The sequence below is a fragment of the Psammomys obesus genome, unplaced genomic scaffold (assembly GCF_907164565.1).
Source record: "Psammomys obesus unplaced genomic scaffold, mPsaObe1.curated_primary_1811, whole genome shotgun sequence".
Lineage (NCBI taxonomy): Eukaryota > Metazoa > Chordata > Mammalia > Rodentia > Muridae > Psammomys > Psammomys obesus.
In genome coordinates this window covers 755,916-780,398 of record NW_026596039.1, presented here as the reverse complement: position 1 = coordinate 780,398, position 24,483 = coordinate 755,916, and the positions used below count along the sequence as shown (strand labels likewise).

The 24,483-nt window shown below is 38.1% G+C and overlaps 1 protein-coding gene across 5 annotated transcripts in view; it reads left to right on the top strand.

Moving 5' to 3' along the window:
- The window catches only part of Ccdc15 (coiled-coil domain containing 15), a 75,912-nt gene that overhangs the window by 8,311 nt on the left and 43,118 nt on the right, over positions 1 to 24,483 (top strand). For 3 of the 5 annotated variants that reach the window (XM_055622090.1, XM_055622089.1, XM_055622088.1), the window contains exons 5-11: positions 13,969 to 14,082; positions 18,278 to 18,397; positions 18,797 to 19,507; positions 20,288 to 20,410; positions 20,999 to 21,121; positions 22,132 to 22,254; positions 22,683 to 22,805. In XM_055622090.1, the coding sequence (XP_055478065.1) occupies positions 13,969 to 14,082; positions 18,278 to 18,397; positions 18,797 to 19,507; positions 20,288 to 20,410; positions 20,999 to 21,121; positions 22,132 to 22,254; positions 22,683 to 22,805 (1,437 nt within the window). The remainder of the gene's footprint in view (positions 1 to 13,968; positions 14,083 to 18,277; positions 18,398 to 18,796; positions 19,508 to 20,287; positions 20,411 to 20,998; positions 21,122 to 22,131; positions 22,255 to 22,682; positions 22,806 to 24,483) is intronic. The other 2 variants (XM_055622091.1, XM_055622092.1) reach the window with 2 other exon arrangements.

The following is a 24,483-nucleotide window of genomic DNA, read 5'->3' as shown; positions in this document are numbered from 1 at the left end:
AGTTCAAGGAGAAACGGGGCACCAGGAAGTGGAATGGAGCTAAATCCTGTGTTCAAGGAAATAAATGGATTAAAATAAAATAAAAGGATTAAAGAAAAGCCTGGAATTAAATGTAATAAAGGGAGTGGTGACCTCAGGGTGAGCTTCCACCCAGCTAAACTTCAGTCATGAAAAGAACAGACCTGGTGTGGTGGTGCACGCCTTTAATCCCATCACTACAAAGGCAGAGGCAGGCAGATCTCTGAGATTAAGGCCAACTTGGTCTTCAGATCAAGTTCCAGGCCAGGCAAGCTTAGGTAGTGAAGGAAATCATCAAAAACTGAATGCTAATGAATATGTAATTGAATGAGGTAGGCATCTTCAGCCATGTGGTTCCAGCTTCAGAGTCAAGGATAGAAGAAAGGGGTTATGGAATCTCCTACGACTAAGGAAAACTACTGAGGCCAGGCATGTGTCAGGGGTGTTCCCTGCAAGGAGTCCTAGAGAGACCCTTACATGAAGCTGTGAAGGTGAAGCTTGGATTGCCTTGGAGACTCCAAGATGCTGGAGATGCCAGAGTCGTCTTTCCTGCCAAAGAAAGCTGCTCACAAGGAGTGAAACCAGGTCAAGAGAAAGAAGTGTGTTGCAGTCAACAAAGTTGAAAGGTGTTGGAGATCTGAAGAGCACTTTGACATCAGACATGGAGATGCAGAGTTTGGAGTTTGCGCAGATGGTTTTAGGTCTTACTTTGGTTCAGTATTTCCTCCCTGTGCTCCCTTTACATTCTTATGGAATGGCAATGTATATATGTGTTGTGCCATGATATGTTGGAAGTATGTAATCTGCTTTTTATTTTTATTTTCCAAGGTTGTACAGTTACTAGATTGCATAAATCTCAGAAGAGACTTTGAACTTTGGACTTTTAAACAGTCCAAACTGAGACTGTCAAAGTGTGAACTTTTGAAGTAGGGCTTAATACATTTCTGTATTATGGTATGGCTTCAAGCCTATGGGGGCCAGGGAATAGAATGGTGGTTTGAAGACAATGGCTTCTGTAGGCCCATAGGGAGTGGCATTATTAGAATGTGTGGCATTGTTGGAGTTGGTGTGGCCTTGGAGGAGTGGGTCACTGGGGGCAGGTTTTGAGGTCTCAGTTGCTCAAGCCTTGCCCAGGGTGACAGTCACTTCCTGATGACTGCTGATCCAGATGTAGAACTCTGTAGCACCATGTCTATCTACATGTCACCATGCTTCCTGCCATGTTGATAATTGACTTTAAGCCAGGCCCAGTTAAATGTTTTCCTTTATAAGAGTTGTGGCCGTGGTGTCTCTTCACAGCAATAAAATCCTAATTAAGCCAGGGTCCTTGAAATGGCTGTGTCTGTGTCAGCATTATACATTATCTCAGATTTCCTCCATTTCCCACAGTATTTGATCATTATTTAGTTGGGCTATATGTATAAGTAGAGCTTTAGAAGAGACATGCCATTATCTTCAACTCTTGTTCTCAAATTTCTTTTGGTCCAAAGGTTTTTCTTTGTTTAGGGTCATTGTGTGACTTGTAGCAATCATTTTTATAGTTATTGTAATTTTAAGTTTATAAATAGGAACCAGACATGGTAATATATACTTTTGAGCCCATACTTGGGCCAAGTAGACTCTGCCAATAAAAGAAAGAAGAGAAAAAAAAAAGTGAAGAATTTATTAAACTAGACACTGGATACATTATAAAAGATAGAAGAGTGAAGGACAAATCTAGTCTTTACCATAATGATTATAACTACAAATCTCATTGTAATAAGGATTTTTTCTGTAGAGCACACCGTGCCTGGCTAGAACACATCAGGCAACATGTAAGTACTGTATTTGTTGTGCATTGTAGGGGGTACTAATAATATATGAAATAGAATCCTCCATAGGTTTAATTTTCGGGGACATATACTGTAGTCTCTTATACTTCAAATTTAGTAAGTAGGAAACAGATATATATTTGATGTGTTTCACCAAAAATGTATTGTAGAAATTCCAAAATTTAAAATTCTAAGGAAATAGTACAGAGAGAGAATTCATGCTAGAGACAGAATTGAACTGTTTATTTTGAGTTAGTGTACTAAACTGAATTGATAAATTCAAGAGACTTTTTGAAATAGAAACAGTGAAAAGTGTAGGCTCAGTGCATGGTATGTTCTAGAATAAGTGAAGAAACCTTTGTAGTTGGTAGTTTATAAAGGAAAATGTCAGAGAAATGAGGTGAGGTAGGGAATTAAGGATTATGTATGATGAAATTTTAAAGTTTGTATTCCTTTACATTTTTCTTGAAAAAAGGCCGATTTCCTAAAGGCTGTTGTTACTAATTGGTCCTGTGAAGGTTTGCCCATGCAGCCCTAGTACAGTGGTGGTTCCTGGTCTTACTATTTCTATTGCACTTTTAATCCACTAGGTGTCATTATGAAGCCAATGAAATTGTTGAAACATAACTCCCTTACTTTTTCTAGTAAATAATGGCAAACATAATGTCATTTTTGAATGTTAGTGAACTTTTCAGTTTTTGTTTCTTTAAGCTGTAGAAAAGCAGAGTACTGAGGTTGGGGTTTTAAGGGTTTTTCCTCCTAACTTTTTATTTTATTACTTCATGTGACTGGTTATTTTGCCTGTATCTATATATACAGCATGTGTGTGTGGTGCCCGCAGAGGCCAGAAGAAGGCAATAGAAACCCTGAGTTACAGAGGGCTGTGAGCTGTTGTGGGTGCTCAGACTTGAACAAGTGTCCCCTAGAAGAGCAGCCAGCGCTTCCTTCTTACTGAGCTGTCTCTCCAAAACCTGGCATTGATTGGTTTTTGTTTGTTTTTTGTTTTTCTTGTTTGTTTCATTTGTTTGTTTTTTGCCACTGAGACAAGGCTTCTTTTTGTAACAGCCCTGGCTGTCACAGAGATCTGCCTGCCTCTGTCTTGGGAGTGCTGGGATTAAGGGTGTCTGATACTCTGTTTGGTGGGCTTTCGGTTTTTAAAACACATCTGACATTGAAATATTTAAGGATGAAATGATCTAACATCCGGAATATACTTAATAATATAAGCATCAGCTAGTGTCTTCATTATTGTTGTCATATCACTGTTGCTGTGATAGGAATACCTTGACAGCAGGAACTTAAGGGAGAAGGGGTTCATTTTGGCTCTCAGTTCCAAGAGCATGCAGTCCATTGTGGCTGAGAATACATGGAATCAGGTAAGGAGGGCAGGTGCAGGAGCAGGAGGCTAGCTGGTCACATTGTATCTGCGCTCAAAAAGCAGAGTCTGGCTGAGTACCAGGTAGGGCAAAAACTCAAGTGACAACACATGCTGGAGAGGTTGTGGAGAAAGGGGAGCCCTCCTCCATTGCTGGTGGGAATGGGTGGGAATGCAAACTTGTACAACCACTTTGGAAATCAATCTGGCACTTTCTCAGACAATTAGGAATAGCGCTTCCTCAAGACCCAGCTATACCACTCCTGGGCATATTTCCAAAAGAGTCTCAAGTACACAGCAAGGACATTTGCTCAACCATGTTTGTAGCAGCTTTATTCGTAATAGCCAGAACCTGGGAACAACCCAGATGTCCCTCAGTTGAGGAATGGATACAGAAATTGTGGTACTTTTACACGATGGAATACTACACAACAATTAAAAACTTGGAAATCATGAAATTTGCAGGCAAATGGTGAGACCTAGAAAAGATCATCCTGAGAGAAGTGTCCCAAAAGCAGAAAGACACACATAGTATATACTCACTTATATAGACCTATAGATAGGATAAACATACTGAAATCTATACACCTAAAGAAGATAAACAAGAAAGAGGACCCAGGGTATGATGATCAATCCTCACTTAGAAAGACAAATGGGATGGACATTGGATGTAGGAGCAAACAAGTAACATGACAGGAGCCTACCACAGAGGGCCTCTGAAAGACTCTACCTAGCAGTGTATCAAAGCAGATTTTAAGACTCATAACCAAACCTTTGGCAGAGTGCAGGGAATCAAAGTAAAAAAAAAAAGGGGGGGGGGGAGTTAATATGACCTGGAGAGGACAGGAGTTCCACAAGGACCACATATATCTGGGCACAGGGGTCTTTTATGAGACTGTTTTCTCCAAACAAGGACCATGTATGGATGCAACCTAGAGCCTCTTTTCAGATGTAGCCCTTGGTAGCTCAGTATCCAAGTGGGTACCCTAATAAGGGGAACAGGGACTGTTTCTGACATGAACTCAATGTCAGGCTCTTTGACCTCCGACCTCCCCGTAAGGAGGAGCAGCTCTGCTAGGCCACAGAGGAGGACTTTGCAGCCCAGTCCTGAAGATACCTGATAAACCAGTATCAGATGGAAGGGGGGAGGATCTCCCTTATCAGTGGACTTGGAAAGGGGCAGGGGGGAAATGAGGGTGGGAGAGTGGGATTGGGAGGGAGAGAGGGAGCGGGATACAGCAGGGATACAAAGTTAACAAACTAACTAATATTAAAAAAAAAAAAAAAAAAGCAGAGTCTGTAGGAAATGCAGCCATGCTGTAAAGCATCAAGGCTCACCTCAGTGACCTACTTCCTCCAGCAAAGCTCTGAATGTAGAGAATTATAGGTAAGGCAGGTTTGTGCAGGAGTTGATGCTAAATCTGGATAATATGCTTGAATTTTAGGTACTTAATTACACTTCCCTTTAAAAAAAATAGTAAGCTGGAGAGATTTGTTTATAGATAAGAGCACTGGCTGCTCACTCAGAAGACTCGGGTTCAGTTCCCAGGAATCCCATGGTAGCTAATAGCTGTCTGTGACTTGAGTTTCAGAAAATCTGACACTCTTCTGTCCTCTGCAGGCACTGAACACACATGGCTAACATGTAGGTAAAATGCCTATACACATAAAATTAAAATGAGTAAGTCTTTAAAAAAAAACCACTTGAATTCATGAAATAAATACTCATTTTTTTAAAAAAGATGAAATAAACAACATTTTTAGGGACTAGTAGCTCAGTGGGAGAAAGCATTTTCTGCCAAGCCTAGTGATCTGAGTTCAATTTCAGGGACCCACATAGTAAAAGGAGAGAGAACCAGCTTCTATAGATTGTCTTCTAACCTCTGTATTTCAACTGTGATTTGGGACACTTTTTTTCTCTTTCTCTCTTCCTTCATTTTTTTTTTTTTTTTTTTTTTTTTTTTTTTTTTTTTAAAGACAGGTTTTCTCTGTGTAGCCCTAGCTGTCCTGGAACTCACTCTCTAGACCAGGCTGGCCTTGAACTCACAAAGATCCTCCAACCCCTGTTTTTTGAGTGCTAGGACTAAAGGCATGTGCCAGCGCATCTGGCTGGGACATTGTTATTTCAACAGTAAAGGTACTTGGCACCAAGCCTGATGATCTGACTCTGATATCTGGAACCCATATGGTAGAAAGAGAGAACCACCTTCCACAGGTTGTCCTCAGTCCTCTATTCACATACTCTAAAGAAATAAACTAGAAACTAGAAACTAGAAACTAAGAAACTAAGAAACTAATAAAACAGAAACTAAGAAACTAGAGCTGCAGAGCATAAAGAAGTTTCAAGTGGCCACAACTCCCTTTGTTAGTACGGTTAGTTATTATTAAGAATTTGGTTTTTGTGCTGTCTCTTGGTTACTTCATATAGATATATTTATTTTATTTAGATACATATTATTTTTTTAATTTAATTTTATTTTTATATACATGTTCTTAAAAAATCTTACCATATTATCATTCTCACCATCTAACACATTTATCTTTAGACTGTGCAGTTTACCACTGTTTCTTTCCAGATTAGCATGCTTTATTTTAGCTTTCTGTTTCTTGCTGAATATTTTGCTATTTTTTATTAAAAATAACTTTTTAGTTAGCATGCAACATAATTAAATTAATTATGAGATTTTTATATATTCATTATATCTTGTTCTTAATTTCCTTCTCTCACTACCATCTCCTGTTCCCTATCCTTCTCCCATTTGCTAGCTAGCTTCGCTCTCTTTGCTGTCTTCATTTTTGCTTTCTTTAAAACTTAAGTAAAAATGTGATATTTTATTTCTTATTATCTACTCGTTCCTCTCTCCCTTTTAGACCTTTTCTTCTTTCTTAGTCTCCTTCTACTTTCATAATCGTGTGAGTCTGATTTTACCTGAGTCTGATTTCTTTCATGTAACATGATGATCTCCAGTTCTAGCCAACGAGCAAATGACATTATTTCTTTCCTCTTTGTGGATGACTACAATTCCATTTAATATATCTATGATGTATTTTCTTAATTCATTGATAAGCATTTAGGCGGGCCCCCTATCTTGGCTATTATAAATACTGTGCAGCAATAAAATGGCTGTGCAACTATCTTTGTGATATGCTGATTTAGATTCCTTTTGGTGTGTATACACAGGAATGTTAGAGCTGGATCATACGATAATTCTATTTTTAGTTTTTGAGATGCTTCCAACTGCTTTCCATAGTGGCTGCAGCGGTTTGTGTTTCTACCAATAATATATAACAGTTCTTTCCCTTCTCATCCTTGCCAGTGTTCTGACTGGGTTTAGATGGAATCTCAAAGCAGTTTTTTAATATGCATTTCCGTGGTAGCTAAGGCTGTTAAGCATTTGAAAAAAATAATTCTTGGCCCTTTGCATTTTTTCTTTTGAGAGCTGGCTGCAGTTTGTTTGTCTTTTTATTGACTGGAAGATTCCTCCTTTTTAGTGTTTAATTTTTCTAGCTCTTTATACAGAGTAGGTAGTACTCCTCTGTCATATGCATGGTTAGTAATTATTTTCTCTCATTCTACAAGGTTCATCACTCTACCTATTGTTTCTTTTGCTGTGTAGAAGTTTTTAATCTCATGCAATCCCAGTTGTCAATTAATTCAGAACTATCTCCTGTGCTATTGGAGTACTTTGGGAAAGTCTTTAAAAACCTTGAAGTGGGGCTGGAGAGATGGCTCAGAGGTTAAGAGCACTGACTGTTCTTCCAAAGGTCCTGAGTTCAATTCCCAGCAACCACATGGTGGCTCACAACCATCTATAATGAGGTCTGGCACCTTCTTCTGGCATGCAGGCAAGGATATTGTATAAATGATAAATAAATAAATCTTTAAAAAAAAAACCAAAAAACAAAAAAAAACCTTGAAGTGTTTTCTTTGTTTTCTTGTAACAGCTGAGCTTCAGGTTTCATATAAAGATCTTATATTTGACCCTTTATTTATTTATTTATCTATTTATTTATTTATTTATTTATATAGTAATTAATTTATTTATTTTTGGTCCAGGAGTGTCATAGATTTAGCTTCATTCTTACATGCTATGTTGTTTTTATTCTCTCATTACACCGCCAGATTTCTAGCCTTTTTCTATCCTGGAAATGATTACTTTTGTAGTTAAAATATAGTTTTAAAAAAATTTATTTTATGTATGTGTGTATCTGTGTGTTGGTTATGGGAGGCTAAAAGGGGGCATCAGATCCTCTGGAGCTGCAGTTAAAGGCAGTTGTGAGCCAGCCACCTGATGTGAGTACTTGGGAACTGAACTCACTCGGGTCCTCTGGAAGAGAAGCAAGCACTCTTGATCACTCAGTCATCTCTCTAGCCCTTTAAGTAAATACTTAAATGATCTGACATAATTGTTAAGTTATCTGTAAGGTGCTGTCTTACTTTTCTATATCTGTGCTAAGATACCATGACCAAGGTATAGAAGAAACAGTTTTTTGGGGGTTGCAGTTTTAGAGGGTGAGTCCATAACCTTCATGATGGGAGCATGGCAGCAGGCAGGCAGGCAGGCATGGTGCTGGAGCAGTTAGGGTGTCAGGGAGAAGAGGGAGAGAGGAGAGATAACTAGGAATGGTATGGGCTTTCTAAATTTCAAAGTCCACCCCAGGTGACACACCTCCTTCAACAAGACCATGCCTCCTAATGCTTCTCAAACAATTCCATCAACTGGGAACCAAGCAGTCAAATATAGATGTGCCAGTCAGGTAATTGAGGCTAACTCAAGCAAGAGAAAAGTTTGTATCAAGAATACACATAGTTGGTGCTAGAAAGATTGCACATTGGTTAAGGACACATTGGCTCCACATAGTCAGTATGAGGTCAGCCTAGACTACACGAGACCTTATCTCTAACTCACTCCCCTACTACAAAATCAGTATAATTTTCAAATGCACTGCATTACACTTAAATAAATTCAACTTTGGATAACTATTATGGCATTGTTCTCATCTTAAATTTATAATAAGTACCATACCAACAAAGTTGGTAGCATTCTATAAATAGTAAGTTCTATTTTCACATGCCCTACATAGTAGTAATAATTTTAGTTCAGCTATGTATAAATTCTATCTTTTTCTTTTTTTAAGATTTATTTATTATTTATGTAGTGTTCTGCCTGCATACGTGCCTACACATCAGAAGAGGGCACCAGATCTCCTTATATATGGTTATGAGCCACCATGTAGTTGCTGGGAATTGAACTTGCATCTTAGAACAGCCAGTGCTCTTAACCTCTGATCCATCTCTCCAACCCTAAATTCCCCCTTTCCAATGGCTAAATTACATGAACAAATTAAAAAAGCTAAAGAAAAAGCATAATAGATATTTCTGTTAAAATTTTACCCTGTATACTTGCTGAATGTTTTAAATTTGTTTTATAATATATAATTGGTCTAGATTTTTACACTTAAATCTCAACATTTGTTTATATTCTATAATTTTTGTTTCATCAGGAAAAAGTCTCTTTGCTAATGATTAAAACCGGTTTTGAGCATAATAGATCTTTCTGTTGTTGTTTCATGTAGAAGATACCATATCAAGACCTGTATTACTTGATATGCAACTATTCAGCCACTGTTCCCAGCTAAGGCTGCAGGAGGCTGTTAACCTTTAGTAGATCTTGTGAGATACCTGTTTTCTCCCAAAGGCACTAAAAATGGCTGTTTATCACATACAGGATACTGTTGCTTAAGAGTCAGTGTGAGTGAACATTTGTTGCCTGATGTTTCTGTTTCATGGAAGAAAACCTTCAGCAGTTCCACAGATTGGAGAATGTCCTTCCCAGGTGCCTCAATTGGTCTAAATCTGTTCTAGGCAGCTGGTGTGGTCTGAGTCTTCTCTGTATATTTTCTCCTCAGAGTCTTCCTTGAAGCTCAGTTTGTTTGAGGCTTTGGTGGCTCAGCTGTCTTAGATCTCTGTGTAGCTCAGCTTCTGAGGTGCACTCTCAGATTTTATTGTTTACTCTTGCAGGGAGGGTCCTAGTGAATCTGGTCAATTTCAGGCACTTCCTGAAGCTGTTTTGTGCTCTAAAGAGTTTTTTTTTTTGTTTGTTTGTTTTTGTTTTGTTTTAAAGAGTTCCCTGAGATTGGAATAAATGTTTCAATCTGAGAAGAAACTGTTATGCAGTATAAGCATATGGTAGAGATTCTTATTGCTGTCCTATTAGGAAAGGTGAGGATTTGGCTCTCTTTTCTTCCCATCTTGCCATTACAAATGTACTTTTCATCCCTTACCCTCTCTTTATAATATTACTATATTTTGTTTTGATTATATTTTTGTTGTTGCTATAAATATTAATCATTGCCGAGTCAGGTAGTAACTGCAGTTACTTTTTATCTGGAGTTATATTGATTTGTTCTTATTTGATGTTTTTTTTATCACATTTATAAATTTTTCATCTCTACTAGAAGTTGCTTGTTTTCCAAATTATTATTTTTATTTATGGTGATGTGTGTGTTGAAGGGTTGTCATTCATGGAGGCCAGAAGAGGGTGTCAGATCCTTTGGAGCTAAAGTTAGGGCAGCTGTGAGTTGCCCAACATGAGTGCAGGGACTGAACTCAGGTCTTTTGGAAGAACTGTGCTCTTACTAGCTGAGCCATTTCAGGAGCCCATTTGTTTGTTTGGAGGCAGTCTTACTTCCAGGCTTTCCTGGAACTTCCTGTTTAGCTGAGGCTGGCTTTGAAGTTGTAGCAGTCCTCTTGCCTGCATCTCCCAAGTGCTGGGATTATAGGCAAGAGCCACTGTGATTAGATCCATCAAGAAAGCCTAAGGCCAGTGTATCAAAGCAGATGCAGAGACTCATAAACAAACCTTACCTTGGGCAGAGTGCAGGGAATCATAATAAAGAAGGGGGAGTTAGTAAGACCTGGAGAGGATGGGAGCGCCCCAAGGACCAAATATATCTGGGCACAGGGGTCTTTTCTGAGACTGATTCTCCAACCAAGGACCATGCATGGATATAACCTAGAACCCCTGCTCAGACGTAGCCCATGGCAGCTCAGCATCCAAGTGGGTTCCGTAGTAAGGGGAACAAGGACTGTCTCTGACATGAATGTAGTGGTGGGCTCTTTGACCTTCCTCCCAATCCCCCCACAAGGGAGGAGCAGCCTTGCTAGGCCACAGAAGACATTGCAGCCAGTCCTGATGAGACCTGATAAACTAGGGTCAGATGGAAGAGGAGGAGGACCTCCCCTATCAGTGGACTGAGAGATAGGAGATAGGCAGGGAGGAGATAAGGGAGGGTAGGTGAGAGTGGGGAGGGAATGAGTGAGGGGGATACAGCTGGGATACAAAGTAAATAACATGTAATTAATATAAAAAAATACAAATTAAAAAAACGGAAAAAAGAAAGCTTAAGTCTCTTGGTTAATTATTCAGTGCTAGTCTCTTAATAATTAATAGCTGTAAAAGAATGAGTTATATGTCTAGTTTTATATAAAGACATTTAAATTTTGTACATGTGTACATGCAAGTACACATACACTGATCACCATTATCTTACAAGTGTTCTTTTATACTAATTTCAAGTATCAAATAATTTTATACTTGTAATAGCTATTTTCTGTGTTTTTGTGTTATAAATATTAACTTTGGCCCTTTCGTTAGTTATATATTTTGTGATAGCGCTAACATATTACCTCAAAGTTTTTTTGTTTTGCTTTTGAAAGAGTGTTAGTAGGCCAGACCAGTTTTAAACACACTGTGTAGCCTAGGCTGGCTTTGAACCTGTTCTTGCCTTAGCATCCCAAAATCTATGATTATAATAGGTATATTCCAACACACCCAGGTAACCCAACTTAAATGGCTTAAAGTGTAAGAAATGTATTTGCTCCAGGTTCTAGAGGCTAGACATCCAAACTAAGTTTTATGAATCCTAATCAAGGTATCGGCAGGGCCATACAGATTGACTTTTCCAGCTTTCTATTTTTATCTGCTGCCATTCCTTTTCTTGTAGTTACATCCTATCAGCCTTTGTCTGCATCTTCGAATAATCTTCTCTTCTCTGGTAAACCTCCCTCTCTCTACTGTTTTCTTACAAGGGCACTTGTGATGGCAGTTAGTGCCCATCTGGATAATCTGAGATTTTCTTTCTTTCTTTTTTTTTTTTTTTTTTTGAGACAAGGTTTCTCTGTGTAACCTTGTCTGTCCTGGACTCACTTTGTAGACTAGGATGACCTTGGACTCACAGAGATCACCTGCTCTGCCTCCCCAGTGCTTGGACTAAAGGTGTGCCACTGCCTGGCTTCATATATCAGTATTCTTATCTTTAAGATAAGAATTACCACATCTGTAAGGGCCCTTTTTGTCTTTATAAAGTGTCATTTAAGGTTCCAGAGATTAGGATCTAGTGTTTTTGGTTGTCAATATTCAGACTGCTATAGTTCTTGTCATTGAAAAGGCTTCCACAAGGTTGAGGTTTGGCAAAGAGTTAGAGTAATGAAAGAGAAACAGAGCTGCTGGACCAGTTGAAAAATCTGCTTATGATTTGGACTCTAATAAAAATTAGTATTTGATGGGAAATGGAGGTTCTGAACACTTGTTTTTAGTTGCTTTACAACAGACCTTTGGAATTTTTGGTCTTAGGTATGGGTCATTGAAACCTATTTTATTCGACAATAAATAAAGCAGCACATGGCTCTCTGTACATTGTTTAACTCTAACTGCACAGAATGTCTTTTTGTGTTGTGAATGACTGTCTAGATTTCGGTTAGCTGCTCTCACCTGCTCTAGATGCTTCCTTTTGATAGAACAAAGAGTAATGTTTCAAACTGGTTTAGAACCCTAGAAGCAAGGACTAAGGAGAGAAGATACACTGTGAGGCATAGGGCTGGTAATAGGAGTAAATATTTGTTTTTTTTTTCTTCTTTTATTTTTTTATTATTAGTTACATTTTTTTAACTCTGTATCCCGCTCCCTCATTCCCTCCCAAACCCTTCCTTCCTCCCTCATCTCCTCCCTGCCCCTTTCCAAGTCCACTGATTGGGAAGGACCTCCTCCCCTTTCATCGGACCCTGTTTTATCAGGTCTCTTCAGGACTGGCTGCAAAGTCCTCCTCTGTGGTCTAGCAGGACTGCTTCTCCCTTTGTGGGTGGGGAGGTCTAAGAGCCTGCCATTGAGTTCCTGTGAGTTAGTGTGATGTGGAAAGGATAGGAGTTCCACAAGGACCAAATATATCTGGGCACAGAGGTCTTTTCTGAGACTGACACTCCACCAAGGACCATGTATGGATATAACCTAGAACCTTTGTTCGGATGAAGCCCGTGGTAGTTCAGTAACCAATTGGTTTCCCATAGTAAGGGGAATAGTTGTTTGTTTTGTTTTTGTTTTGTTGTGTTCTTTTTTTTACTTTTGAGACAGGGTTTCTCTCTGTAGCCCTGACTGTCTTAGATGCTTTGTAGACCAGGCTGCCCTCAAACTCAAACCATCTGCCTGTGTCAGCTTCCCTGAGTGCTGGGAACAAAGGTGCGTGCCATCATGCCTAGCTAAGAGAATTTTTAAAAAATCATTAGTAAAACATATGCTATTGATTACCATATTGGTAAGTCATACTTTTCTTCAAGGAAGACTTGCTACCATTAGCATTTTAATGAGTGGATTGGAAGTATTCCTAGCCTTGCTATAATTTCTTTAACTAGTGTGGAGATGTTTGTCCTTTACCTGATGCCTTGCTTATCCTAAAATGAAAAGGTACATAGCTATTTTTTTTTTCTCCTAAGTGAACATTCTTTGGAGATTTGAAAGAGATAAAATAGGTTGTGCTACTGGAAAAAAATAGTTATGTACTAAAATCACTAGAATAAAGAATTAATATAAAGCTATATATCAGTCATTAGACTATTGAAACAAAGTGATTCTTGTATACAGTATATGCATTCTACATTACCTTAATGTGATGGTCAGCCTTCATTGTCAGCTCGTCACAATCTTGAAGCATCTGGGAAGAAGTTTCACTGAGGGACTGTCTGCACTGGGTTGGCCAGTGGTCTATAGCAGTTTATTTTACTTCAGCTCATTAGTGTGGGCAGTACCATTCCCTAGGTCAAGGACTCCTGAACTGTAACGTGAATGGAGAAATTATTGAGTACAAGCAAGGAATCAAGTGAACCTGTATGCATTCATTTCTTTCTGTTCCTGACTGGGAGTAGTGTGACTATCTCTTTGAATTTCCTACTTTGGCTTCCTTACAGTGATAGACTGTAACCTGGAATTGTAAGCTGAAATAAGCTACTCCCCCCTCTAACAAAGATGGCTTTGTCAGGGTATTTTTATTACAGCAACAGAAAAAAAAAATGAATTTAGGATATTTAGGAAGGCTTCCTCTAGGAAAAGGAAATCTTATAGCAAGGAGTAATAAAAACATTTATGCAAGATGAATAGAGGGTAAGGAATGCATTTGCTCAAAAATTTCTAAGTATATTTAGATATTATTTCCTGACATTTTATGTGTAAAAGGTATATATCATTTAAAAATAGATTGGATTAATAGACCTTAAATCAAGTCATGAAGTTACCAAGTTTCATCTTAGTCTGTTGACAGCAGTATTAATACAGCACTGTCAGCAGATTAAAGTCTCCCTTGCAAGTAATCCTTTTGTCCTGAGTCTGGCATCTTTTAATAATAGAGACCTGTTTTCCTGTTGGAACACTCAGTGCATTTGGCATTAAGACCTTAACCTGTTGTTGTTTTCTTTTTTCCACCTTTCCCTGGCAGCTTAGTCAAACTATGAAACAGGCACGTCACCAGCTGGCATCCTTTAAAACTGTGAGTGAAAAAAAGACGCCAGTGTTTCTCAATGGTAGAAAGACAGGCTCTCCCACCCAAGAGGTAAATTAATTTCTAATATGCTGTTTTCAAAAATATGAGAAGGTATAGCCAGGAAATTGTTTTTATATCAACATAATTTAGAAATGCAAAATAATTGGAAGTAATCTTTAGTATCATTTAATAGGGAATGCGTGAGTAAATTAAATATATAAGTACAGCCTTTCTTTCTTTTTTCTTTTTCTTTTCTTTTTTTTTTTTGGCATTTTGAAACAGGGTTTCTCTGTCTAGCCTTTGCTATCTTGGACTGGCTTTGTAGATCAGCTGCCCTTGAATTCACAGAGATCTGCCAGTCTCTGCCTCCGAGTGCTGGGATTACAGGTGTGTACCACCGTGCCCAGCAATACAGCTGTTCTTTAAAAAAAAAAATCATATAATATCTGAATTCAAATAATACCTGAAGATTAGGGAAAACTTTTAGCTGAAAAGAGTAGGATATAAAATTACATATACTATAATCTTAATTTAAAAATATATGTATTTATTTATTAAATGTTAACATTTTGATGAAAATAAAGACAAAGCTCTGTTGGGGGACTTCTGTACTAGTAGGGAAGTATATACTAAACAAGTAAATAACCAGGATCTGAAATGAGAAGTGCATGTGATAAAGAAAAATGAGACAGGAAAGAGACTTCTGTGCATAGACAAGCATTTGGATAGACGAGATATAAGAGTTAGTGCTGCTCTTCTTTCCTCCCTTGCACTTGTGGGAATCAAATTTTTATTCCTTCTGCCTTCTTTTTTAAGTTTTGTAATATATATATATTACTTTTTAATAAGGAAATAGTAAGTACTATTTTTGTTTGGTTTTCAAGACAGGGAGTCTCTGTGTAGCCCTGTCCTGGAACTAACTTTGTAGATCAAGCTGGCCTTGAAATCATAGAGATACCCCCTTCCTCTCCTTCCCGAAGTGCTGGGATTAAAGGTGTGCACCACCACTGCCTGGTGTGGATACTATTTCTAGTAAAGGAATTCATTTAATTCTAAACTTAAGTTTAAATGAAGAATTAGAAACTAAGTTTAGATCCAGGCTTAAAAGTATATTTAAGCCTCTATTTGTAAAATGATGTTGTTAGGATGTCATACTCATTTCAGATTTTACCAGATTGGATGCTCAATTCTTGTGTTTTCATGTTTGCTCATTAAGTTCCAACTTTTGGCATTAACTTCCAACTTTTGGTGGCAGCATCTAGTAAAAATGACTCTTACCTAGGCTTTTTGGTATATTTCTGCCATCATCTTTCTCTTGGTTCCTTTTCCAATTTCAGTACCTACTTGACAAATGGCATGGACCATCCACATTGTGCACTGCTTAACTATAGCAATACATTCAGGGAAATGTGTTTCTAGTTGATTTCTTTATTGTGTAAAATTATAGTGCATACTTACACAAACTGAAGGATACAGCATCATTCATTGACAGTCTTATGGGACTACCACCCCATAGGTGGGTTTTTCTTTAAGTATCTTAGCACAGCCATCAAAGACATCTGTCTCTATGCTTGTAATTGGTTGGGTACTAAACTGTGAATATCTCCGTCTTTAGTATTAATTAAAAATTTATAAATTAAGTTTAAAAAGAAAATGGGTGTCTGCATGCTCATGTATGGTAGCCCATCCTAGATATAGTCATAAGGTTTCTTTTTCCTGGTAACCTGTGGTGACTTTTGAAATACTTTTTCTTTTGTGCCTTGCTTCTTCTTACACCTGCCATGGATTTGGACCATTAGAGGCACTGGTGGGTACAATTAGAAAAAGGACTGAACACTTTCCAATATGTCAGGAAAAAGGTGTCGTTAGTTCTAGAGATTGATATTTTACATTGTTTGGAATATACCCAGACATTTCAATTGTTGTTTTTCCAGAGAAAATACTATTCACATAATTAATCCTGTAGAAAAGAGGATCAATCCTGAGATAACATCCTTTTAAAACCAGTTTCATACATCAGAGATGCCATATGAGTGTAGATTATTATTATTGTTATTATTATTATTATTATTATTAGTTTAAGCTTGCTGCTTGTTTCCAGAAAATGCCATGTCATTATGATGATGATGATGATGATGATGATGATGATGATGATGATGATGATGAGTTTAAGCTTGCTGCTTGTTTCCAGAAAATGCCATGTCGTTATTTCAGATCAAAGAATAGAAATAGATCCACTCCATGAAAGTTGGGAGTGATCTGTGAAATTAGTGAAACTTTTTGGTTTTTTTGAGACAGGGTTTTACTGTGTAGCCTTGGCTTTCCTAGAACTCACTCTGTAGATCAGGCTGGCCTTGAACTTAGAGAGATCTGCCTGCCTCTGCCTCTTGAGTGGAGGGCCTAAAGGCGTACATCACCACTGCCTGGCTAGGAAACTTTTCTTACACTTACACTTTCAATTATATCTGACCTATGTTCTGCCTTCTTATATGTTTGAAGTGGAAACTACCAATCATAAAGAAGTATGTTGTAACCCAGTTGATCTCTGCCTTTATTTTCCTATTAGACTTTAGTGGCATAACATCCTATCTAATTGTTCCTGTCATTCAGAATTCCAGACATAAGCATGTTCTTGCTTGGCCTTGTCAGATTGCCAAGACGGAATTTATGGCCTTCTGTAATCCTTAGTGGCTAGAATGACTTCAAGTTGTCTTTTCTAAAGTTTATATGTTCTTTTTTTTTTTTTTTTTTTTTAAAAAAAAAAGATTTATTTATTATTTACTTTAGGTAAGAATGCTTTATCTGCATGTATACCTGAATGCTAGAAGAGGGCATCAGATTCCAGTATGGATGGTTGTGAGCCACCATGTGGTTCCTGGGAATTGAACTCAGGGCCTCTAGGAAGAGCAGACAGTGCTCTTAAGCTCTGAGCCATCTCTCCAGCTCCCTATATGTTCTAGTATATTTTTTTCAACATGTTTGGTGATTTGTTTTCATATTTGAAGTAAAAATAATAATTGTTTTACTTTATTTTAAGCTAAGATTATTCTAGAACATTCATAAAGAATGAGTATCATGAAGACATTGCTTTCCCTAGATTATGTAAAGATTGCCTTGTTTTACCTCCCCAGAAAGCACTTGTTAGAAAACCAACATGTATCAAGATAAATAAAGAAGTAAGAGAGGAACCTCCCTGTGAAGTCCCCATAGGTCCATTAACTACAGTGCATTACCAAAACTTTATAGAAAATGAGGTAGGGAAATGCAGATATAGATGCTTATTGCCCATTTCTATCTCATGTGAAGAAAATGTCTATTGAAAAATTTTAATTGGGTTATTTTTTTAATGTAAAGGTTTAAATGTTTCTCTAGTATTGTGAGTGTTAGTCTATTAGAGAGTAGACATATGTGAACTTCTTCCATTCTGTATACTATCATTTCATTTTATTAGTAGCTCCAAATTTTAGTTTTGGAGCAGTCTAGTTTATTGTTGTCTTTTGTTGCTTACACTTTTAGTCTTGTATCTCCTAACTATTGATTACATGTCATGAAGTTTTATTCCTAAGTATTCTAAGTACATTATAATTTTAGCTCTTACTTTGTGGTCTGTATTCATCTTGCGTTGATTTTTCATGAGTGAATTGGAGAAGTGGTCCACTTCATTCCTTCCTTCCTCCATTTATTTATTTATCTATCTATCTATCTTTATTTATTTATTTTGGTTGATACCCAGTTGTCTTAATACCGTTTTTTACTTATTTTCTCATTATATCATCCCTGGAACCTTTGTCAGATGAAAACTGCTGGCAGTTTTATAGGGATTCTTGAATCTGTACATCAACTTGTGATTTACGACGTTGGAAATGTGGCCAGGGTGTGTGTGTGTGTGTTCAATAAGGTTTGAGTATATTTCCCAAGCTGGACTCATGGACTCATGTTTGTATCCTCAAAGTTCTGGGACAACAGATTGTCCACCAAATCTTGGAATATTGCCAAAGAACAATATTGTCTCCCACTGTGAATGTGGTATACCTTTTCATGTATTTAGATTTTTAATTCTTTTAATTATGTTTAATAGTTTTAAGTGTACAATCTTGCACTTAATAAAGATTTAATGCTACTTGAATACATTGTCCTGCTAGATTTGTTTGTGTTATCTAAAGTCTTACTGTTTTTAAAATTTATTGCAAACATGATTTTTACTTGTAATAGCTACATTTAGTGGGTTAATGGGGTTTTTAAAAATTGTTTGCTTTTTCTTTAGGACTTTGGCTATGGGGAAATTTCATCTGTTGTGACAGGTGAGGAGAGAGATGATTTGTTTGTGGGTTACCAGCAGGATCTCCTTTCTGCAGACAAAGAAAAGGCTCTCAGCAAAGTTCAGGTAATACAATAAAGGGGAACAGATCTATAATCTTAGTTACTTGGGAGACTGAAGCAGAAGGATTACAAGTTCAAAATCAGCCTTGGAGACAGAGTGAGTTCAAGGCCAGCCTAAACAATTTTGTGAGAACTTAGCCCAGTGGTACAGTACATGTCTAATGTGCATGAAACTCTGGTTCAGTCACCAGTAATGCAAAAAAGAAGTTTGATTTAGAAAGAGATTTATGGTATATTTGGGATGTTGACTCAGGTTATTTAAAAGTTGAACAAATACTAAGGTTTCACCTTTTATTCTAGTTGTGTTTGATTATTGTATTATTTAAGATTTTTTAAGACTCATTGAAAAAAATCTGGATTTTTGCTCCCACCTGTCTTTGTTTTTATTTATATTTTCTTTTAGAAAGTAAAATTCAAAAATCCATTATTTGTTGTGATAAAAGAAGATGAACAAAAGCAATTAAATCGGCATAGTCTTCAGGCTGTTCTTCCAGAAGCCCAGGAGCATCTTGTAGAAGTTCCAGAATCCCAAAGTGATATGATAGATGTCCAGAATGTTGAGCCCAAAGCTTCAAGAATTGAACCTAAAGCTCCAAGTGTTGAGCCAGATTCCCAGGCCACTGGAGTGAAGTTTCAGACCACAGAGCCAGAAGGCCAGGCTGTTAAGACAGAGGTTCAGGACATTCTTAAAACCCAAACTCTTGAGATAGATGGGACTACTAAGTTGGAAGCCCAGGATTTTCTACCATCACACCAGGCTTTTCTATCCAGAGACCAGAATTTTCTGCCCAATTGTCAAAACCAGAATTCTTTACGCAAAGATCACTGTGTTCTCTCTAAATACTGGAATGTTCTACCTAAATACCAGGACCAGCATTTTCTACCAGTAGACCAGGAATTTCTACCTGGAAACCAATTTGCTTTACTCAAAGAGGAGAGTCATCCACTCCAATGTCAGAGCCAGGATCTCCCACCTAAAGATCAGAGTTTCCTGCCCAGACATCAATATATTTTACCGCATGTTCTTCCTAAGTGTCAGGATCATGACGTTCCTTCCAAAGACCAGAATAATCTACACAGATATCAGGAGCAGGATCTTCCACTCCAAAATCAGGTAAAATAGAGCAGGAAAGGGGGGTACAACAAGACTTTTGTGACTTTTGGTTTGCAGAAGGACCTGCAACTATTCTTCTATAGCTGATTTGGAGATTCCTAGTTGGAAATTTCCTGATTGATTTTTTTTCAAAACTCCAAAATGTTTAAGTAATGTAAGTAGTATATTTGGGAGATTTATGTGTGAAAAATAATTCTTTATTAGGATAAATATTTCTGGCAATTGTCATATGTTTTGGCAGCTGGAAGTTAGAAAGAGGCATGTACCTTTCAACATAGGTTCCAGACCAGATCTCTGCTAGAGATCATTTAGAGCTAAAGGAAGAAGGGAATGTGCAGAGAGAATGGTACAACTTAGGGTTAGAGCTGGCCAAATTCTCACCCAAGCTGATATCTAAGCTAACCTGTTATTCTTAACTAAGAAATTAGTGTATGTGTTTATTCTTTTTAAAGCAAATGTGGAGAAGGCAGAATCAGTCCTGAGAGGTAGACAAGGGAGAAAGTCTGTTTCTCTGATGTCTGTCAGGATCTCTGTGGGTACTATCAGGTCTCCGTCAGGAGCGAGGTAGAGCAGAAAAAGGACAGAAATGAGCAGAAACTTAACTGGAATTTAGCTTGGTCTTGCAGCTTAAGACCAACAACTAACAAAGTATGACTTCCTGCATAATATTTCATATTACTCTGACTTTAAGATTACCGCAAGGTTTTACCAGTCTTAAATATCATTTCTGTCGTATTATTCCTGCTAGACAATTTTTTTTTTCCCCTCTCTGTCTTTTAGGAAGTAAACTTTAAGGAGCCATTCTCTGATATGACAGATGGGAAAGGAAGAGAAATCTTTTCTCTGGCAAGTTATCAGTGTCCACCTCCCAAACCACAAGTCCAAGATTTAATCAGAAACCAGGTGGGGCAGAATGGTATTAGTGGGATCCCATTTCTAAGTTCTATTAGAATGGTTCTCTGCTCTAAGAAGGATGAGCCAAAGGTGTAAACCCTCAAAAATTCATTTCTTGCTGCTCTCTTTTTCTGTTCTATCTCTTACCTAATGATAATATGATCCTGTTTTAGTAAACTGTGAGAGTCAAATAAATTCTCCCACTCAAAAGGCAGTTAGACTCTTTTAATTTCAGGATTATTTGCTATTGCTGAATGCCACAGTATTATCACGGTCTTATTGTCCCAACATGAAGAGTGTAAGAAGTAGTTGTTGACCTTAAGCTATTCTGTAAGAAGTAGTTGTTGTCCTTAAGCTATTTTAAAGTTTGCTGAGTTTGTTAGACTTTCTTGTATGTGGTTTAGAATTAAGAATTAAAATCTATAGAGTTGGACTAAAAGTGTAGTAGCATTGTCATTGATTCCAAAGTGTTAAGATTTCCATGGAGTTCTTACTGAAGCATTTTGTATTCATGCAAAATTTTGACTAGCCGACTACTGGCTAGATGATGATGATTATGTTATTATTGTCATTGTTATTGTTTTTATAATCTTTTAGGACATGTTTCTCAAACAACCCTCAACTTTTATGAGAGGAGAGAGAGAGGATAAGGAGTTGCCTCTTGAGTGTCATCAGTATGCTCCACCTCAGTTCCGGGACAAAGTCTTCCTTAGAGAACAGGTAGAGAGCAGCAGCTATAGAATGAGGGCTGGATAACCCCTGAAAGAGAAAAAAGACCATTATTTCACTCAGGATTTATCAAGTTAGCTTATGTGTGGAATACAGAAACTTAAAGCTAAGAGTAAAATGTCTAGGTATTGTGAAATGTGCCAGAATAATCTGTGGTTTGCTTTAAAATACTCCTGAAAAAAGATGGAGAAGTCGTCGGAGAGATGGCTCAGTGATAAGAGCACTGGCTCCAGCGGAACCCAGTTCAATTCCCAGCACCCACACCATGGCTTACAACCTTCTTTAGCTCTAGTTCCAGGGGATCCAATATATCCTGACTTCTACAGACACCATGCATATAGTGCACAGTCATATACACAGGCAAAACACATATAAAATAAATTTTAAAAAAAGTTGGAGAAGTCACAGAGGTTGCTAGTAAGGGTACCATAATGGATTCATTATACTGTTTTGTTCCTACTTTATTGGGTGTTTGGAAATTTTCATGACACATGGGCAGACAAACATAGAGTCACACTCACACCCCTCTGTTTTGTCATGATTCTAGGATTTTCCCTTGTATTATAATGAGCCCATTTCTGTTGAGACAGTTTTATAGTTCCTTTTGATCAAGTGTGTCAGGCAAACTTCATCTTGGGAGAAATGGAAGATTGCAGGAAGAGTTAGTTGCTTTGGAGTACTGTATGCATGCTTCACACAGTATTTGAGACCTAACCTTCCTGGAAGAATTAGTAGAGATGAGTGTGGTGAAGAATGTGCGAAAAAGAACACGTTGCTCAGACTTAGGCTTGAGACCTGACAGGCAGTGCAGTAATTGCTTCAGGCATGTAGTGTTAAGGCCAATAACAACGGGCAAAGAACAGAAACAGACTGTCTTTCTGTTCTGCTTACCATTCTGATTGATTAAAACTACTTCAGTCCTCATCACATGCTTTAATTGCTGCTGTAGATGTCATCTTCCTGTTTGGGCAATTTATGTTGATAATTATGTTGTCTTTTAGTACAGGAGCTGTGAGCAGGCATCACATGACATAATAGATGAGAGATGGGGAAAGGAGTTATATCCAGAGTGCTATGGATGTGGTTTACATGAAATCCAGGATCCAGGCTCTGCCAGCAAGCAGGTAGAGCAGAGTTTAGTAAGGTGTAAGCAGTGGGGAAAAAGTAAGAGTTTGGGCTGGCCTTTATAGAGGTATATTACTAACAAAGACATTAATGTTATTATCTTCATTAATAACACTTTTAAAATGATAGCTCACCTTCATGAAGTATTAACAATAGCCAAAATGGTTTTAGAACCTTGTATGCATTATCTTGCTGAATTATCATGGTAACCTGGGGGGTAGATGCTGATATGACCTTTGTTTTATAGGTAAACTTTAAGATTATTTTGCAGATGGTGCTAAGATTGGTAGTGACAAGAAATATTTCTGCTTTTATGGTATAACAGATCAGAACATTCTGGCTTATTTAGATTACCTAGAACTATCACTGAAGCCTGTACTATTTTCACTATTATGCCACTGTTTACACAGTTTGATGTGTGTTTTAGAGCTTACATTTTAGGCAGCAGCCATCTGTTAGGACAGCTGAAAGTTGGCAAGAGGCTTTGCATCTTCGTGGCCACAAATGTCTTCCACCCAGACAACGGAGAGACACATGCATCAGGCAACAGGTACAGCAGCCCACAGAGTATGTGCTATTACAGACACCTTCCTAACCTGCAAGCAGGGAGGCTGACCAAAACCACATCGCTGCAGGGGTTATTTTAGAGCTTGTGCTGGAACTTGTTGGGTGGTGTTGGCCAAAGTTTGGCGATAGTAAGTTCTGTAGTGTTAAATGTCACAAGACTGTGGTCTATAAGTCTTATATATTCCCACTAAAATTCTACTACTCTATAATTTCTGTTTGTGGGTTTACATATTTTAGTATAAAAGACTAGGTGACTGGTAGTGTTAGGGTGCCTGAAAGAGATCAAGAAATTTCCCCTTGACCTTGTTACGGAGATCAGAATGGTAGGAAAGAAAATGGCAGAAAGTAGGATGTGAATTGCTGTTCTTTAGGACTTTTTATTTGGGCCGCTAAGTTAGACATAGGGGTGTACTGTCATGCCTTCTTCAATATTATCATTGAGATAGTCTGAAGTATAAGGCCCTTTTTGAAAAAAATATTTTAAATAAATAAATTAATTAATTAAATTATTCACTTTGAATCCTGGCTGTAACCCCCTCCCTCATCTCCCAGTCCCACCCACCCTCACTCTTCTCCTATGCCCCTTCCCTAATCCCCTGATAGGGGAGGACCTCCTCCCTTTCTGTCTGACCCAAGCCTATCAGGTCTCATCAGGGCTGGCTGCATAATTTTCCTCTGTGGCCTGGCAAGGCTGCATCCCCCTCCCTCCGTCCCAGGGATAGCTGAGGAAAGAGCCAGCTACTGAGTTCATGTCAGAGACAGCTCCTGCTCCCCTTACTAGGGAACTTACTTGGAAACTGAGCAGCCTACGGGCTTTCTCTGAGCAGGGGCTCTAGGTCCTCTCTATGCATAGTCCTTCATGGGAGTATTGGTCCTTGTAGGGACTCTGGGCTCAGGTTTTTTGGCTCTGTTGGTCTCTTTGTGGAGTTACTGTCTGCTCCAGGTCCTTCTATCTCTGTCTTCTTCCATAAGGTTTCCTGTACTCTGGATAAGGCCCTTTTCTAGGTTGGGGCTTTTGCATTTTTTTTTCCGTTGACCTGAAGAGTCATCCTTTTTTTCTTCATTGATTCTTTCTGTCTGTTATAATTTAGGTTTAAAATGTCCCCAAAAAGGCACATTTGAAGGCTTGGCCCCCAGCTGGTGGTGTTTTTGAGATTGGATCATGAAGACACTGACCTCATTAATGGGCAGTTAGGAGGTGGGATCTAGTACAGAAGAACATCACTAGGTGTGTGTCTTGGAAGAATGTGCCTTGTTCCTGGCCTCTGCCTGGTTCAATCCAGCTCTTCCTGTCCATGTGAAATGTATCATTTTGCTCTACTGCATGCTCCTCCCATAATGTTTTGTCTTACAGTACATGATCCCAGAAATAACACAGCCATGTGAATGTGACTACAGGTTGACTAAGTCACATCCTCTGAAACTAAGTCAAAACAAGTCTTTAAAGCCTCCCTTGGTTTACTTTCTCAGGAATTTTGTTGCATAAAGAAAATAAAAATCTGGGCATGGTGGCATATGTCTTTAATCACAGCACTTGAAGGAGAGGCAGGTGGATCTCTGTGAGTTCAAAGCTGACCTGGTCTACATAGACTCTGTCTCAGGAAGGAAGGAAGGAAGGAAAGGAAAGGAAAGGAAAGGAAAGGAAAGGAAAGGAAAGGAAA